At 41.8% G+C, this 18,588-nt stretch overlaps 1 protein-coding gene across 2 annotated transcripts in view; it reads left to right on the top strand.

Annotated features, from left to right (window-relative positions):
• The first annotated feature begins 630 nt into the window (after positions 1-630).
• ephb3b (eph receptor B3b) overlaps positions 631-18,588 on the top strand; it is a 63,451-nt gene continuing 45,493 nt past the window's right edge. For both annotated transcript variants that reach the window (XM_088913836.1, XM_088913837.1), the window contains exon 1: positions 631-1,290. In XM_088913836.1, the coding sequence (XP_088769962.1) occupies positions 1,233-1,290 (58 nt within the window). In that variant the 5' untranslated portion in view covers positions 631-1,232. The remainder of the gene's footprint in view (positions 1,291-18,588) is intronic.

Raw genomic sequence — 18,588 nt, 5'->3', positions numbered from 1 at the left:
GGTAGATTGTTTTAGTTTTCGTCCAGGTTTAATCGGCTCGATTCTTTCCTCTCTGAGCTCATGAGAGGGACTTTTGAGAGGGCAAATAGTAATTATGTAAAAAAAAACAAAAAGTATCATCTGGAATGCTTGACAATCTGCTGCATGGCAATGTTCGTAATTGCCCCTATTACAAATGTAATTGCAAAACTTACGAAATCAGAACTAAATAGATACACGCAAACGGCCTCAGTTTTTCGCAGTTCTATACTCACCCTCAAACAATCAAAAAGTAGTTTATCCTTATATAATAATGGATAACGAGGACCATAAATAGATTATGTTTGCAATTCTTTGCAATTTTTTAGTCTGTACTATAATGCAACATTACTACAATTAATATTTGTCCCGCAGGGGGCGCTGCGTCACCGCTGTAAGCCTTCTGGTTAAATGTCCCCGTTTGATCTGAAGCCCCACAGTCCCAGGGTATCACAGAGAGAAGCGATCGGCGTATAGTAGTAAAGCGCAGCCCCGCCAAGCTTTGAGAATGAGTTGCGGGGGTGTGCCCATTAGGAAAAGACAGACAGCCGCTGTAACTCCTCCCCTCCCCGTCTCTCCACGCTCTTGCTATAGACTCGCTCATTCCAACACGCACACGGAGAGCGAACTGAGAGGTAGCAACAGCGAGCAGCCGTGCCGAGAGTAGCTCAGGGAATTATAGTGTTACCGCGGCGCTTTTACTGGAGTTCTTTACACGCAGACGTGTATATATGTACATGCTTGTAAAGGTCGTACATGGTTGGACTACTGTGGTATGGAGAGAGCGTAGCCAGCGAGCGGGGCTATCTGTTCTTTTCCGAACCTTCATCCGACACCGGAACCTGCCCGACCGTCTTGACTCTCCCTGTGGAACTAGCACGGCTTGAATCTAGTAAATATAACACCGTTTTCATTCATCGCTCGCGATTATAAACAGGGGGTGATTCTACCCACTCAACTTCAGGGATAAACACCTCAATGCGAGGTACGAGGAGCGAGGCTGTTGTCAGGTTCTGATCGCCTGGAGAAACGAAGACTGTCCCGGTGTCGGAAACAGCACGACGGGAGCACTGTGTGGGGAGTTGGGCTTTTGGATTGGAGGCAGTACTCGTTCTTGAGAGCGGGGGATCGGAGTATACTGGACCGATCACCACGTTGGAATTTTGTTCCGTTTCCCTGTGACTTTACATGTCCGAGTTCTTGGGTCTGTGACAATGGATTATTGGGTCTTTCTGTGCAGCCTTCTGCTGCCCGTGGCTTCAGCTGTTGAAGGTAAGTCAAACATTTTCCACATTTTAGTTTTAAATTGTGGAAAATGTTACCCTTTCTTGTAAAACAAAAATCAGGAATTATTATTTGTAAAACGATTTAAGGTTAACCGACGAGGTCTTTCCAGGCTTTAATCTGCGTGGCTATTACTAGAATACAGCGAAAAGTTTATCAAATTCTGTTTGCGCTCTGTATCTGTGCTCATTTGATTGTCCGTTCTGTTTTAACGATTTTCGCACATGCACGTATATTGTAGACTTTTTTCAGTCTTGTTAAATGCCGTAGTTGCTGGAAATGGGTAGATTGTTTTAAGTTTTCATGTAGCTTTAAAGTATCAAGGTCTCTATTTTTTGAAGGGGTGGAGGGGGTGATAGTACACAGCCCGGTATGCAACCACTCTGTTTAATACGCGTTTGTGAGGCTGAGAATAAGCGTCCCTTGCTCCTTGTGTATTCCTGTTAAAAGGACCTCTTACTGTCCACGCAACCTTGTCTTTGTACTCGAGCCTCCGAGGAAATTAGCGCAACACGGTCTCACACCGGGGAGCCCCCCCGTACCCTGCCCCCGGCCCTGCGGACTCTCCGCACGCCCCGCGCTGAGACAGAAGAGGTGCCCGGGCCACCTCTCGCTGTTACCAAGTCTGGCTAAGTGCGATGCATATCCTACCAGGGGGGTTTTCATCCGTGCATAGACTGTGTCAAAGTAACAAGTCCGTGTTTGAAATGTTTCCAATGCCGGGCAAACAGTTCTTATCACCTCTACTGATCGGCGTCTTGAAGGGATGCGGGCTGTCAATAAAACCTTTTCAAATCTTACGTTTTGCTTAATTGCTGGAAACCCTTGCTTAACGATTTATAAACCATTTATTTATGTCTGTATTGATATATTTGATCGTTTATTCCTTCCTCTTTTTTGTGTTATGGATGTAAAAATATATAAATATGTTTGTGGTGGAAATTCTTCGCCAGTCCCGGGAATCGGCTTTCTGCGCTGTTCAAAATGGGAAGAAAAGCCTTAAGAAGAAAGTGTAACAAATTACTTTGTCACGGCTATAAACCAAATGTAAACATTTTGGTCAAATAAACCCAAATTGGTCAGAATTGTAAGGAAAGACGTTAAGAAACAAATGCGACCCCTATTTAAAAAGGAGAACTGTTTGTAGAATGAGGTTTTGTGTTGCTCCAAAGAAAATGTTTGCAAGGAAAGCCGCGTTACCCTCTGATCTCTCCAGCGGCGGAGTTCGGCTCGCTGACGCGCACCGGCGCTCTGCTCAGCGGCGGTCAATAGGCGACCTTTGGGCACCTCGGCTACTCTCTGTGTAAACCTAAACCTTCGGTGAAGGAATTGCAACGCAGTCAAGACGTATCATAGTATTCATATACGTTAAGGTGCTCCTTAAATCGTTGTTTCCTGGAAAATAATTTTCAACCCATTTGAATTAAATCTAGAAACGCGTTTGCACTATGGTAAACATTTAATTTAAATAAAAGTGGCACAAATTTCAATAATGCAAGTCACATTATAATCTTTGAAGACCAATTATTTAATCGCACTGCGTTGTCCTTAAACATTCCTCAGACGTATCCGATTGAAAATCAAAACCCATTTAATGTCGCATACAATAATTATGATTATAAAGCGGAGGTTACGACAGGGCGTTGGTCTTTGTGTATAATAATACAAAAATAATCGAAAGTTCTGGTTGATGTGGTGTTTTCCCTATGTTGGTCCTTTACAGTAAGGCAGCGTTAGCAGTTACTTTATGATATATAGACACAACAGTACATACCGTACCCTTTGTGGAAACGGGCTGTTCGTCCGTTTGAGCTTCAACCACTTCACGATGACCACCGAGATAATCGCGTGTTGGCACCGCGCGGCATTTCCACGAAACGTGTCTTTTCTTCTCTCATTTCACAGTTCTATGAGTCGCTGGTCTGCTGGTTAGATTGAAAGCACCGAGGCTCTGAGCCAAATGTTGATAAAACGGCTAAAGGTAACTTGCACCGCTTAAACCGCGATCGCGGAAGCTTCGACAAAAGAGTGACGCAGTCCTGACTGCTCTTGCTCTTAGGAAAATAAACCCAACTTTTAATTCCCTTTTTGGTACCCTCATCTTTGAGAAAAGTTAAAGGTGTATGGACCAAAATTCTAATGGCTAGCATTTTTTTGGTTGTCAAGTGCAAGACAGCTTAATTGATGTTGCTTTCACGTTTTACATAAATGCGGGGTTTGTTTAATTACAAAACAACATAATGGGCAATTCGTGTTTCCTTTCTTGCAAATGTATTATAGATGACTGGGCCCTGGGTCACACATCACTGGCATTTTAAAAAGCACATTTACAAACGAATGTGTATTTTTATCTGCAGAGAGGGCAATGTTCAAATGGTAGAATGTACCGCAGATCAGCATGAAAGACCACAGGCTCCTGGGGGTCTATAGAACCAGCTAAAGCACTTTCACGGGGAGGCAGGCAGGCTGTACTGAAGTTGATATATTTTGTTAAAGCAATCTATTTCCACCTTAAGTGATGCCATAAATTTCAGCGCTGACCTGGTTCAGGATTTAGCTAAGCTTTTAATATGGCTGTGTGATTTATGGCCTCCTCTCCGGCTTTCGAGGAGCGACCAGGACTAATGCTCGGCCCGCGGCTGGAGCGCTAAAGCATAGGCAGACAGACACTCCAACAGACCCTGTTGCTGAACTGTGAAGACTGTCCCTCCACTGCGAGGGCAAACGGTGCTCTACAAATACTGTACATTTCACTTACTATTGTGTTTATGGTGGGTGCTGTATTACGGATTTTGTGTTTGTAAAGGCCCTTCCTACATGCAATTCGTGCTAGAAGGGTCTTTGTTAACGTGTGTGAGCGTGTAAAATATATACCATTCTGGTCTAGCAACACGAAACATTTTTATTGTTGCTATTGATCACATTCTTATCTATTAAATACTTTTGTGTTTAAGTTGAGCATAAAAAAATTGTACCGGTCCTGTTGTGTTGTGCCGAATGATGGTGATCTATTTTGAAAGGTAAAATATACATATTTTGCATATATATAATACACATATATATGCTGGTCGCGTCCTAAAGTATTGAGAGTGATTTACCCGACTAAATTCTACCTCCTTTACAAACACCGCGTCGGTCTGACCTGGAAGATGAAAGCCAACGATTTTGTATGAAATTATACCAACTACAGGTCCAGTCTGTTTCCCCAGAGACAGGGGCTGTGTTTCAGTCGTCGCGTAGGAGGACGGGAAATACGAAGTTTACACATCTTTAAATTATTTTTTTTTTCACGATGCTTAAAAATACGTTGATAAAGCGTGTATGTGCTCACACGTGAATGATACAAACTACACCGCGAAAACTCGTTTGACGTGATTAAATAAATATTTAAAACTTGCGAGAGGTGAGGCAAAATCACGGTCGAGTCCTGCCATTCACCTTTTTTCTGGAAGAAATTTAATGAAACCCACTTTGAACTAATAAAACATACCATAAAATATAAATTAGAGAAGCTAGGCTTAAAAATAATTTAGTAATGACAAATGGTTCGTTGTGCAAAGTTGTTTGTTCAAGATTTTTATATAACTTGCTCAATGCGAAGGTTTAATGGCTCATTGTTTGTTACTAGGGATAGAGTCTCCCTGTGCAAATGTTTGCTGTCTGCGCTAAAACGCAGCACTGAGAACGGCAGAACAGGAGAGTTTCACATGTTTGCGTTTCTGTGTTTTAAATGGAATGCGGCTCATTTGCTCCTAGTGAGTTCCGTGCACTGGTGTGCCCCGTGTCAGTGATTAAATGCAATGATAGTGGTCTCTTAACACGTTACTCGATGCGTAAAAATATATCAAACGGAAAGTATTTATCGATAAAGGCAGATTTCCGGTAAGACACCAGAGGAGGAAAAAAGCCCTTTTTTTCCACTGACATGAATTGTAAATCTGACGTCCAATAATGTCCTTGTATTGTGTGTTCTATATTTCATAATAAATCATATCTCATATTTTGTATAAAGTATGGTATTCTAAATAGATCTCTAGGACTTTCAATGCTTCAGTGAGTCTTCTTATAAAAACACATTAAAAGTTTCAAATGAAAGGAGCCATCTCTCCTCAAACCATCTCACTTGCTTGTTTGCAAGTAGTTAAGCTACATCTTAAAAGACCAGGGCATCCACTTCGACAACATGGCGGGGGTAGTTCCAGACAGCCACAACCCTTTCCGTAAAAATGTGCCTTCTGATTTTAGTATCAAAGTGAATTCTCATATTATAAGGGAACATAGAGAGAATTCGAGACGTTTTTCATGAGTCAACTTTAGAGATCTAGGAATTGCTATGCTCTGACAGATCAAAATATAACCTTTGCAGAGGAGGGATTATTTAAAAAATACACAAATCCAATTTACCCCAAAAAAGTTATCTCTCAAAGTTTCAGAGCAGTCAACACAAACCTCCGTTCCCTGGCGTGCTTAGTGTAGATTAGTATACAGCTTGCAAATCCATTTGCCGAGTCCCTGATGTCGGTAGCGCTGTAGTTCAAGATATTTTACAGTGAAACAGAGTGTAAGATCTATCCGCAGAACAGGTCGGTGAGATACTGCATGTTCTGTTTCTCAGAGTGATTTACTCCAGTGTGCATACAAGAGGAAAATGTGTTTCCAATTTACAGTCATTGAAATAAACACAACCTTGTCATTCAAGTGATATGGATTATCCAGAGGCTGAAAGCATGTGGCTATTTTTTAATAAATGATACTAATGACATTACAATGCACAAACGGATTAGCTAATCTATTCCCATTGTGAGTTATATGTATGACAGAGGGAAGATGAACTGTACATACCACACAGTGCTATCGATCAATGTTTGTGGCCAAACTGAAATTGCATTTACCACAAAGATACCTGTTTTTATTTTACTTGTAGTCTTTCACCCTTCTGTTCTGCATGCTTTTGGCAACATTAATTCCAGCTCATTTTACTGTCCTTCGGAGCTACTGAAACCAAAATCGACCACAGTCATGTATTCCAAGCCCAGTAAAACATAAACACATCTCAGCGCCCTGCAGATTTTGACACTTCAGTGCTGTATACCTCAATGTAGAGGAAATGTGGTCATGTATGTAATCTGTCCAGATAATCTGAGCTCCCCCTATCCCTACTTTCTAGGAGAGCTTCAGGTATAAATTTAAACTTCTCCAAGGAAAACTTCTGCTTTTTGCTGAAGTGAAAAATCTGATCTGTGTAATCTCCTGAATAATTAATTTCTCAAATGTGTTTAAATAAAAAAAAACCACGTGTCTGTGATTTTTTCTGTATTGTCCCTTACCATATTTTATTTTTTGTACATTTCCAGTGATCCTAAGAAAACTAGGATCCATATTTGTTCCAGGTGCAAAAAATCACAGGACAAGAGCTAAAATGTTTCTGACTTGGCTGTTTAAATTTTTGTTTACAATACCGGACCAGCTGCACAAAGCCAAAATTTGGCTCCCCGAAATCTGTTTTCCTGGAAGGGGTTCGAGTGACACTGATAAATGATTAAAATCAAGGAAGGGCTGCCAGGATTGTCTGGATTAGTCAGCACACTGGAAATAAATGAGAGAATCGGATTTGTCTCTCAAGAGACAAAAGACATTCTTCACATGTAACCAGGTTTTCAGGTTTCACTTGCTGGTCCTGGTAAATGTTAAACAAATGTAAAATTCAAATAGTAATTGCCTTTTGATAGCATAAGTGGAATAATCTCAAAAGCACAACCCAGGCAAATTGGTAGATAAATTCTCATAGAGCTGCTGCTCTCTCTATCTCCTCCCAGAAAATAAAAGGAGAATAAAGGTTCTAGCAGCTCTGGCTAGATTTTACAGTAAAAATCTTTTCTGGGGGTCCTGCAGTGTTTCTGAGGACCCCTAATACCTTGATATCAGAGATCCTACTCCCCCTACTGCTTCACACGGCTGGCTTATGATCCAAGTTTCTCACTGAAGGTTGGAATTTAGGTGTGGCAGTCGAGGGCTCTACTATAAACCCATATGAGTGTGGATTTACCCTGGTATTCAAGTTGGATTTAGAAAAATTTGCACACAGTGGAAACCATGACAAAGAGTGAGAGGGCAGAGGTCATGGCTCGGCAGTGTAATCTCCTCCTCAGCTCTCAGACAGCTCCTCATCTTTCATGCTCTGCGTTATTTCTGAACTGACATCTCAGTTTTTATAGAAATATAAAAGCACACAAAAACATCTGCCAATTAACGTCATTCTTAAAAGTAAAAATTCAAAACAAGCTCCTGTCGCCTGGCCCATTGGAATAGATCTACATTTCCGTTTATATTTGGCTCTGTTTAATTGTTCTTTAGTACGTGTTGTACTTGCGTTCTAAAGGATCCCAGGTCCCAGAGCAATCTCCCCATAGAGAGATCTAATCTCCTCTGACTGGAGCAAACACACTCTTCTCAGCCTTCCCCTTAGGAAGCTGAGATTGAACTGTAACCATCTCTGAGATTTTAGTTCTTTCTCTAGTGAATGGAATCACACCTCAGCAGGCCTCTTCCTGTGTGTTTTATAATGTGTAGTGTTCTGTGTGTCTGGCCTGGTTTTAATCCCCCTCTCCACTGGATGAGGAATCATTATTATTGTTATTACTTAACCCATTGAAAAGCAGCAGGAGCCATTTTGTCCTGCACACATTGATGGTGTTCTGGCAGACTCTAAGCTCAGCCTCATTAGACTGCCATTGGCTATGAAAAGAAGGAGGCTGTACGGGATATAGAGAATCAACTAACTTACCCCAGAATTATTCATAGACTCAGAAGGCTTGCCTTCCTCAGTTCCTGTACCTGTTTAAATGGAAGTACAATAAGCATGCTTTTGAGAAAAAATAAAACATTACCACCACACCACCACCACAAGTAAGTGTGAACAACAACATCTGCAGCTCTGAATTGAAAGACTGGATCTGAAAGAAGGTATTTATTTTAGAAGGTGTAAGAAATACTGTCTTTTAAGCCTGACCAAGATAATGCTTGCTAGAATTAGGGATTAACATTTTTATTATTGCATTTATTTTATGTTTCCAAACATAGCAGATCAATTAGGAAGTAACAAGGATATTTCACTCACCATACTGAAGAGAATTAACTAATTTATTAGTCCAAATATCTATAAAGTAGAAAAAACACTTTTTTTCCCCCATACCTACATGTGTAACGAGTATGTATATATACAGTACTCTTGCATTACCTGCGTGGTGTGCATTTTCCTATATAAAGTAACGCTTCTGCCGGAGCCAAGTGCGCTGTAGCTCTTTTTGATTGTTCTCCGGTGTGTCAGTTCATCAGCGGTGTGGCTGGCCTAGAGCCTGGGACATCTGACGGTACTGCGCCTGGAGATGCTCCTTGCCCTGCATCTCGAGTTAATCTGTATCAGGCACAAATAGGTCAGCTCCGACTGGGGGAAAGAACCGCAATAAAGCGACTAATTAGGGCCCGGAGTGACTGAACCCGCTCACCGTTGCTGCAGTATGAATATTGAGGACGCTGTTATTTAGGATGGCAATAAAGAACGAGACACAAAGTACGAGAACGTCCATTCGTGACCCCAAAAGGGCAATAATGACCTTTGATTACAAATGAACTGCGCAGCAGTGAAGAATGCGCTGATGGGTGGCCCAGCGGCGCAGTTAAGGACTGTGGAGACTGGGGGGAAAACGACTCTGCCTCCCCCTTCACCAGTATTCTCATGTAGATGAGATCTTGCAGAGGAGCAGCGCACGGCTCAGCCCGGGACTGAGAGCCCTTCTGCGGGTCAGTGGAGCGGGGAAGGCCGGCTGTTGGCCTTCGGAATCAGAATGCAGGACTTTGATCAACTGGACAGAGGTGCACTGTTCGGGCGAGCCGCGGTGATCGGCTTGCGCTGGGAAATAGGGAATCCAAACCGTTCTGAGAACACTGACCTTGAGTAACACATAAACTGGAAATATTTTTTCTCCTGCTTTTCAACTGAAACTCTCACATATTAAAAATAATAAAAAATGTTAAGCATTGTAACACCTTTACCCGATTTCTACCACCTGACTATCGTGTTGATAATGTAAGAGGGGGAATACAATAATTTGGAAAAACAAAAGGTTCTTTAAATTATCCCTTTTAGAAATACAGAACCTACTTTGCACAGGAACCAGACAAATCGTGTAACCATTACACAGGGACCCAAGAGAATACAAAGCAGTTTAATAGATGGGTAAGCCCTAAAAGCAAACAAGGTAAATGACATTCTGTCTTAAAAATCTATAATTGCTTTTACAAGTATAGTGTCCAGCGTATTTTTATTTATTTTTTAGCGTTGTCCTGCTACGACTGACAGTATTACCATATATCAGAATCACCAGTCGATTCTGTCTGTTGCTTCAGCATCTCAAAAGGAATTGAATAAATCAAACCTTTTCTTTTAAAATCGCGTTAAAAATTACAATTGCAGCTAACATTATCTTCGTAATGTTTTACCACTAAAGGCCACTAAAAACCATGACCAGTTCGTGCATTGTAAAGGTGCCGAACTAAAAATTCAGATTTACGGGATTTCACTTCGTAAGTGAATTATACATTTCCAAATAGGAAAGCTCTCCAAAATATAATAACACCCTAATAAATACTAATGTCACTATAAAGTACTATAAAGTCTATTGTTTGTTCACAGGAATTGTGTCACAGATACGTTATGTACGTCTTAAACGAATTAGGGTATCGAACGTGTCGCATATATCTTTAGATATCGTTTTTTGTGTTATTTCCATCTTTGATATTAATTACATAATTGGCATATCATTAAGTTATTATCAGGGGTCTGAGGTCTCTGTACCGCCCGTCTAGCTGCTGCCGCTGGGGAGAAGAAGCTCTCCACTCCAGGGCTGTCTCAGTCCTGTGGGAATTACACGGTGGAAGGGTATTCAGTTTAGAAAGTAGTGCTCGAATTACATTGCTTTACGTGGCTTTGCGCAGAACGTGATAGCATTCTTCTTCTTTCATCGTCATTATGAATAATAATTGCTATTGGTGTTGGATACACTTTCTTTGTAATCAGTTCACAAATTTCGCTTTCTGCTTGCAGGGTAGGTATTTAAGTAGTGCATAAGAAAGTACAAGAACAACAGCGCTATGCACAATTAAGGTACAAGAAATTTATGACTGCCACGGCCTCTTGAAAAGACCCCCTATTGCTTTTCCCAGTTATCGGAATGCCTGAGGGACCAGCGGAATGAATTTCAACAAACCTCACCTATCGGCCGCGTTGCTTCCTATTATAGTTCAGGCTGTCAGCAGTTAGCCGGAGCTGCAGGTTTCGCGCATTAGTGAAAGTGTTAATTCTGTAAACTCCGCGATGCAGCTTGGATGGCCCAATCGATTAGGTCTAATCGATCGGAGATATCCGAGTGTGCTTTTGTGGCCTCAGAGAGATCAATGCGGCAATCGGGAGAGATTGCTTTCCCGGGATTCAGACAGCGCGCAGGGAATAGTTGAGCCTTAATACTTAACCAGGAGCAGATCTTTGGTACAAACTGCTCTGAAAATAATGCTCATGTGTAACTGCGCCCAAATCCTGCTGTGTGTGGGTTGGTCGGTGTTTCATTAAACCGGTTTGTTTTGCTCAGCAACATAAAAGATCTATGCTAACTACCTAGGTATAATAAATACATAACCAACGACACGTTTAGCAGTAGCCTGGTTTGCCATAAGGAAATAAGACAGATCTCGGTTGGTTCACTTATTTTTGTGTATGTATGTGTGTTAGTGGTTGAGATGAATTAGAGACAGAATAAAAAAAACATTTTAGCTCTAGGCAAGTATTATATTTAATTGGCATTTAATTGGCACAACCACAGGAAACAAATGCGGTTTGCTGTCGTGAAAAAAAAAACAGCGCTTCGTTTTTCGTGAGCAGTTTTGTTTGCGGTATTTATGCTCTTGCTTATAGTTTTAATTTCCCAAACCATTTGAGAGAATAGAGAAACGAACGCAATCTCAGCTGATTTTCTTATGAAATGAAGAGGCCTATTGTTGCTCTGAACTGTGGCGGGTGTTGTTCCAAGGAACAATGAAGGAAGATAGTATTCTCGTTGTTATTACTATATTACATTTTACTTTATATTATTTACAACAACAACAACAACAACAACAATAATAATTAATAATAATAATCGTTAATTGTATGCGTTTATCCCCAAAAGAGAAATTCAATCAAAAGAACAATGACGTTTTGAAAGAAAGGAGTCCCAATTCATTTTAAAGAACTCAAGAAAGAGCGTGTATGTATACACCATACCAGTGACCCCTACTACACAGCCGACGGGGGGGAAAAAAGCAGTTTTAACAGTCTGAAAAACTTTTGTTCTACTTCAGTAGAAGAAGTTAAGAAAGTTCAAGCTTGAAGTTAAGTGAAATACGCGGCAATGAGGAACAATCTTTCTTCCAGGGTTTGATTTAAATACAGTCAGGCTCGTAATGTAGAGAATTAGTGCTTGAAAGCTTGAATATTGTAACAGCAGGGGTCATCGCACCGAAACACACGGGAGAGAGGGTTGTCTGGGATCATTCAGTGCGCCTGGCTTAGCGGCATGTTGATTGGCACACTTCCTTGGGACTGGGCGCAAACAGCGAAAAGATAAAGTGAGGATCAGACAAAACAATTTAGAAACCAGTGTGCCAGTGAGTAGCTTTTCGTGGTTTAGTTGTCCATGCAGCTCTTTAATTTTTGTAAATGAAAACATTCACTTCAAAAAGCTCAAGACATTATTATTATTATTATTATTATTATTAATGTGCCAAGACTGTACATGTTGGTTAATTTCCTTTTTTGAAATCAAGTGAAACAACTAGAAAATTCTACAGAACAGTTTGAACTATTTGTTCAATAATTATTCAGAGATTCCTTACGTTTCTTCTGGTAGCTGTGAGGGAAACATCGATCTGATCTCCCTTGACAGCTCTCTCCCTCCCTACCTCACTACTGTGGCAGGCAGCACTTCATCCGTGGCGCTGTCCGTCGGGAGGGCGATGAAATCGGTGGCGTCTGATCTCCGCTGTTTGCCTGGCTGTAAGGACTAACAGGATCTCTTTGAAGTGCCTGTAGCAGTTTAATGTCGTTACTGTAAACGCGGCCTTGTCCTGTAGGCTTGCTGGCTGACGCGCGGCGCAGGCTTCACCAACGAGTGGGGTTTTTCTGTTCATCATAAAAGAGCAGGGAGAACTGTGCGTTGGCTGGAGCTGTTAAAGACAAGACGACCAAATGTTTTTAGTACAGTACGACAGGGCTCATACAAAGCAAATATACTTTAACGCAACGGAAAATGTTAACTATGTAGGCTATAAATTTCCCCCAGCCTATATTAATTTCTTTGGCCAACGGAAAGAAATTCGTTAGAAATATTCCACCACTTTCCAAAGAGTAAGATTTAGGATAATTTAATCTCACCTTGTGCAATAGGGCACAGATGCCGGAACACATTTTTATTGAACAGAAAAGCCCAGTCGGGAGCAAAACACGCGAGCATAAATACAGTAATGCCAAAGGCATTCACGTCACATTAATTAACTTTGGGTCTATAATATATAAAGCACACTGAGTAAAACAATCTGGTGTTCAATAAAGAACAGCACCATTTGTATTAATAATAATAACTGGCAACACGAAGTGGCCGTTAAGACACGACTTACAACACATTACTTTTTTTTTAAAAGAGTTTTTATCATGTGTATATTGACTATGCCGTCCCTTTATGAACGCCAAGCACTGCGCACACACGAGAGGCCATTCGGGCTATCTTGAGGATCAGTGCAGGTGCTGTCAGTCTAAAATAAAAAAATAAATTTAAAGCGAGGGGTATAACACATTCTTGAAAACAAACTTTTGTTTCTTCATTTTATTAATAAACGTGAAAGTTGTCTTTAATGTAGGCACAACATGGGATAATAATAATATAACAACAACAATACTACTTCTAATAATACTTATTATTTTTTGTATTATATGAAAGGATCGCAAGGAAACCGCTTTTTGTACCATTACTAGTATCGTGGTTGATGGGTTAATTTTCTTTTTTCGTGTTGTTTTTGAACGAGGTTGTTTGTTCTTCACCAATTATCGGATTCGACAAAAAAAAAAAATCTTTTTGGGCTGCATACGGATTTTAGTCTTTGAGCGGAGGCAAGTGGTTTAGAGGGAAGCCGGTGTGAGAGAGAGGAGTGGAGCCCTACGCCAGGATTATCTACGCGTTCGCAGAAAAAGCCGAAAAAATCGGCAAACCAGAGAGGTAGAGCCGCCCAGCTCCTCCGCGCGGGGCTGTGCGCTGTTTGCTGAACTAAACCTGTGAGTGATTAAACCAGCAACGGAAGAAAATCACAGGGAGGTATTCAGATCGGGCTAGAAAAGAACAATGCAAGATATTTTGGAAAAACAAATATAACTCCAAATAATAATAATAATAATAATAATAATAATAATCATCATCATTATTAATATTATTATTGTTATTATTATTATTGGTTATGTCATATAGAAAAGTCTTAATTTTCTGTTCTTGAAATCCCGTTTCAGCTCAGTCGGTCATTTACAGTTACACATGGAACCGTTCAATATAGCACTTAAATAACGTGGTATTGTATTAGTCCTATGTGTATTATCATGTAAGCTTACGTATGTTGTAATAGTAACTTACTATTGTAACAGTTCTTAAACCAGTATTTCACACTTTTCATAGCTTCTGAATAATTAGAAAACTCTTCCATTCTATCTTAAAATATGTAACGATCACTTCTAAACTCGAGGCAAATTTTCAAGTGTTAACGTTTGTATTCAGGAGGCTTTGCTCGCACTTATTTATAACGTTTTACCTGTAAAACGAAAACAACTAAACACGTTTTCGGGGGCTCACTAAAACTTCGTGAGCTCACTGAAGTATCAGTGTCGTTTAAGAGCCTGGGTCAGAGAGCAAGGTCAGAAATTCAGAAAAACAGTCAGGAAAGACCTTTTTTAAAGTCTTTTTGGGAGTGTTAAGGAGTGTTCAGTGTTAAGCCTGGATTCGATTTTAGTAGCTGGAAGAAGACGCTCCTACTCGTGTTTTGCCCACTGGAGTGGAAAAGGGATTGCGTTTCACTGCCACTGTGGCGCAGCAAGTCTGCCTACAGTCAGCCCTGCTGCTTTTCTGCCCCAGTCCTGGGAACCTGCTGGAAAACAGATTGGAATCACATTGCTCAGCAGTTTAATCCATTTCTGATTTTACAGGCGGTAAGGGTCTTGCAAAGAAATATATAAACCAATGCCAGATGCAGGATTTTTGAAACTCAGTAACTTATTCTGTGTAAATTAACACAGACAAACATATGGCAATGTATTTGCACTCACAAGCACATGGAATGAAAGCAAATATATGACTTTGTTGTTCAGCAGTACAAAAGCCTACAACTGGTAAAACCTGAAGTGGATCATACTGCTATGCAAGGGGTATCTGGCTTTCCTTTCCCAAGGCTGGTGAGGTATGAGAGCCCTGATTTTATTTACAATGGCTATTTCTGGGCTTGTCTGTTAGTGATTAACAATTCGTGGATATAGAGAAACCCCTTGGGCAGTGTTCTGTCTGTAGAATGAGAACGGAAACAAAAGGAATAGTATGAATTTAAAAAATGAGAACAAAAGGAAATGCGAGAATGTGCTGTGTGAGGCAGGATTGATAAAATCCGGCAGTGCCAGCACAAACAGTCATGGGCAAAATGTGTAAGAACGACTCAAGGCCAGTGCCTGTTCACACAAGACAGGCATGCGCTGGAGAGATGACTAACAGGGTTATAGGAATATCTCAGTGGTTAGACAGCAATTGGACAGTTTTAACAGCACTTAATACAGTTTAACAGCAGCCCTCTCTTTCCTTATCAACAGTAGCCCAGTAATTGCTGAATTATATGCGCTCTTCAAAGGCTGGGAGTGTGCGCGGGCCTGTTGTCCTGGCCGTTGGAAATGCCTCCTATGGAAAATCCCAGCAGAACCCAGTTTTCTGTGGTTGAGCAGTGGCATTGCATTGTCAGTGTAGTACACAGTGAGGATCAGTTTCAGTTAAATGACTCCTTTCAGGAGAACAGAGGAGGGAGAAGGGTGTAAGGATATACTGTAGAAAAAAAACAGTGCAACATTATCACACAGCTTTTACTCAGGTGAGCCTGAACAAGGTGTCCTTTCTAAAAAAAATGTTTTACATTTTTGCATCACGAATCGTCCTCAGACTGGCTCCACAGGGCTGCTTCCTTGAAAACGTTCACTGAAATTCCATAGATATTTTTTAGAAGGGTTGAGACGGAACTGGTTAAAGGCTGGACTATCTGGCCATGTGCTCAGCCAGTGTGTCCTGCAGGCGCTGCCCTCTTCTCTCTGAACAGCAGTGAAACAGGAACACCTGCTTCTAATCCACACACTTCAAATACAGGGGCACGGCGGGGCATCGTGACCTGTTTAATCAAGGGTGATTCAGCTCCCCTCTCCGCTCCATGGCATGCTCTCTCCAATCATTAAAACCATTTTTTCTTAACTAAATGTGTTCTCCCATGTCTAAAAATACAGCATGAAAACCCTAGTTTACTCCAGACAAATTGCCCAGAACAAAATTCCATCCAAATTATTTTTACTATTAGAAATAGTTGTAGATTCCATTAAGTCAAAAACCACCTGTTCAATTTCTTCAAATGTCCTGAAACCTTCATAGTTCCAGGTACTGTATTTGTAAGACATTCCATCTCACCTCTGTATTTTTTGTTGCCTTTTTTTTTACAAAGTGACCAAAAACCCAAGGCAATCGGTTCTCTTAACACCTCTTCCAGAGAGAGAACCAGCCAAAACAACTGAAACGATGCCCACTGAGGGGAGGGGGTTAACCTACAATGTTCGTTGTTTTGTGCTGCCTTTTGGCTCCCTGTTTCTTTACAATTGCTTATATTTTGACATTTGGAAAAGGGTGGGGGGACACAGGAAATGGATTGGCTTAGGTGTGACATTCCTCATCTCTCTGTGCCTAGACACAGCTGGTTTGTGCCTACTAGTGTAATGCACTGGATATTGCTCCGTCTACCTGTCACCTCCGTGTCACGGCTCCTCTTCAATATGGCCTGAACTCTGGCTCCCCCAGCACTGAGGACAGTCCTGAGTTGACCTCATCAATCAGTTCTGTCGGCAAAGTGGAATTTCTTTGAGTGAGCTAGGGTTGTTTCATCTTTCGCACTCTGTCTCCACCAGCACACACATGTCCACATTATTGGAAAAGCAAAACACATGCACAGGGCATTGCAGTTAAAAGCCAAATGGATTCCTGTACATATCCTGCTGGACCTCTAGAGGAATTCTGAGGAAAGAGCCTGCACTGCACAGTACTCAATGGAAAAAAAGGAGATTCCGGGAAGCTCTACTTGTCAATATTCATAAGGAGGACTTATGTGCGGGAATTATGTACTTTGTTATTTTTGTGTGTGAGCCCAGCTGCACACACACACTCTGTCTCAGCATGTCAGGGTCACAGGCGTCAAACTGAACACACACTGCTCTTACACAAATCAAACCACAGCTTAGAGAATTCTTGCTGGTGATGTTAAAAAATGAATGAAGCAGTCCGAGTGAGTGATCTGTAGCTGCTCAGCTGAGGCTGTGTTGCTTTGAGTGTGACTGTGAGGGCACAGCTCCAGGAAGAGCAGGGAGTCTGAGAAAAGAGGAGACACAAGGGTGTTAAAATTAGGAAGAAAAAAAGTCAGAGAGATGGGAGAATTTTTCAGCTGTGCTGGCCGAGGTGTTAGGAAATTCCAGAGCGACTCTCCATGTGTCTATGTGTTACTCCTAGAGAGATACGCTCACTGACTGAATGCCAAGGCCTTTTGCTCTAGAGCAGAATTGGCTCCATTTTTGTCTTTCAATTAAAAAAGGCAATTCAAAGGGAGCTTGGTGAGAGTGAGAGTGAGGGCAGCCCTCCCTCCAGCATCACAGCAACTGCGCTCGAGTTGAGCAGAAAGGCAACAAGCAGAGGGTTCAGCCTAGACAGCAGGCACCTTCTGAGGGAGCTTCACTGCTTTCACCCCGCCTTCACTTCCCTCTTGATCGCTCTCTTTTGCTCTCGTTTGTATCCGTTATGCTTCTTTCTTTTGTTTCCCTTGTTTTGTCCTGTCCACTCTCCTGCCTGTCACTCATCATGTTGTGGTGCTCAGTCCCGGAAAGTGACCTGGATGACCATGCACAGTGATTGACCCTTCCATTGCTGGAAATCAGAGCTGATTGACCTTTCTCTCTCTTTCCCCATATGTCACTGCCGACATTGAGAACAGAGCCTCAGGAAACTGCTCGTGATGTTGTCCCCATCCTTGGTCATCAGTAGTAATGGCATATTTCAGTGACAGGGTCAGTGAGCCACACTTACTGGTTTATACCTGGAGACGGGTCAGAGGAACTTTAATTTAGCTTTGAGATTAATTAAAGCGCAAAGACGTTTTGTGTGGGAAGGATTGTGCAGCAACCTGCCATATCTGAGACTGAGAGAGATTAACATACTGCAACTTTGGCAAACCTGGCTCAGCCTGTCAAGCTGATAAAGTATTTCAAAAGTGAACGAGACAGAGGGAGGCTTACTATTAAAAAGGCACATCACATTAGCTGCATTTTAATATCGGTGGTTTATTTGAAAGGGGTTGAGAGAGCCGATGGCATGAATGCAGTGATCCGGGACGAGTCTCTGTCGCTCACTTTTCCCTGGCCTGCTAGACAGCTCTTCCTGAGGTCGTTTCTGAGCCATGGGGGTGGGAGACAGGCTGAGGAAGAGAGGGGGGTAGATGACAAGAGTGCGATTTAATATCCCATCCTGGAATCTCTCCCAGTCAGGTATCTCTCTACACATCGCCGCTCAGACAAACCACCCTTCTTTCTCTCTCTTGTCTCCTTCTCCCGACGAAAAACTGCAACTATGACGCAACCTGGAAGGAATCTGCAGTTTCTTAATGAAACTGACTACCAGTCCTGGAGATATCAATGGCAACATTGTACTAAAGCTTCAAGACGGGACCTTTGGCTGAGTATCAGGAGAGGGGAAAAAGAGGGAGAGGGAGAAGAAGATAAAGGGAGTGAGGAGCCCACATTATTGGGCATTCTCTGTGCCAATGTCCAGTGCCAAGGCCAGCCCCTGCACTCAGAGCTTCTTAATTAAACACCTCCAGTTTAAAGACATCTGTCTGCTGGATGGCAGGAGATGGCACTGTGTCCTGGTGGAGACTGGGGAA

This window comes from Atractosteus spatula, chromosome 4 (assembly GCF_055471065.1).
Source record: "Atractosteus spatula isolate fAtrSpa1 chromosome 4, fAtrSpa1.hap1, whole genome shotgun sequence".
Lineage (NCBI taxonomy): Eukaryota > Metazoa > Chordata > Actinopteri > Semionotiformes > Lepisosteidae > Atractosteus > Atractosteus spatula.
This window is presented reverse-complemented; position numbering and strand designations above follow the sequence as displayed.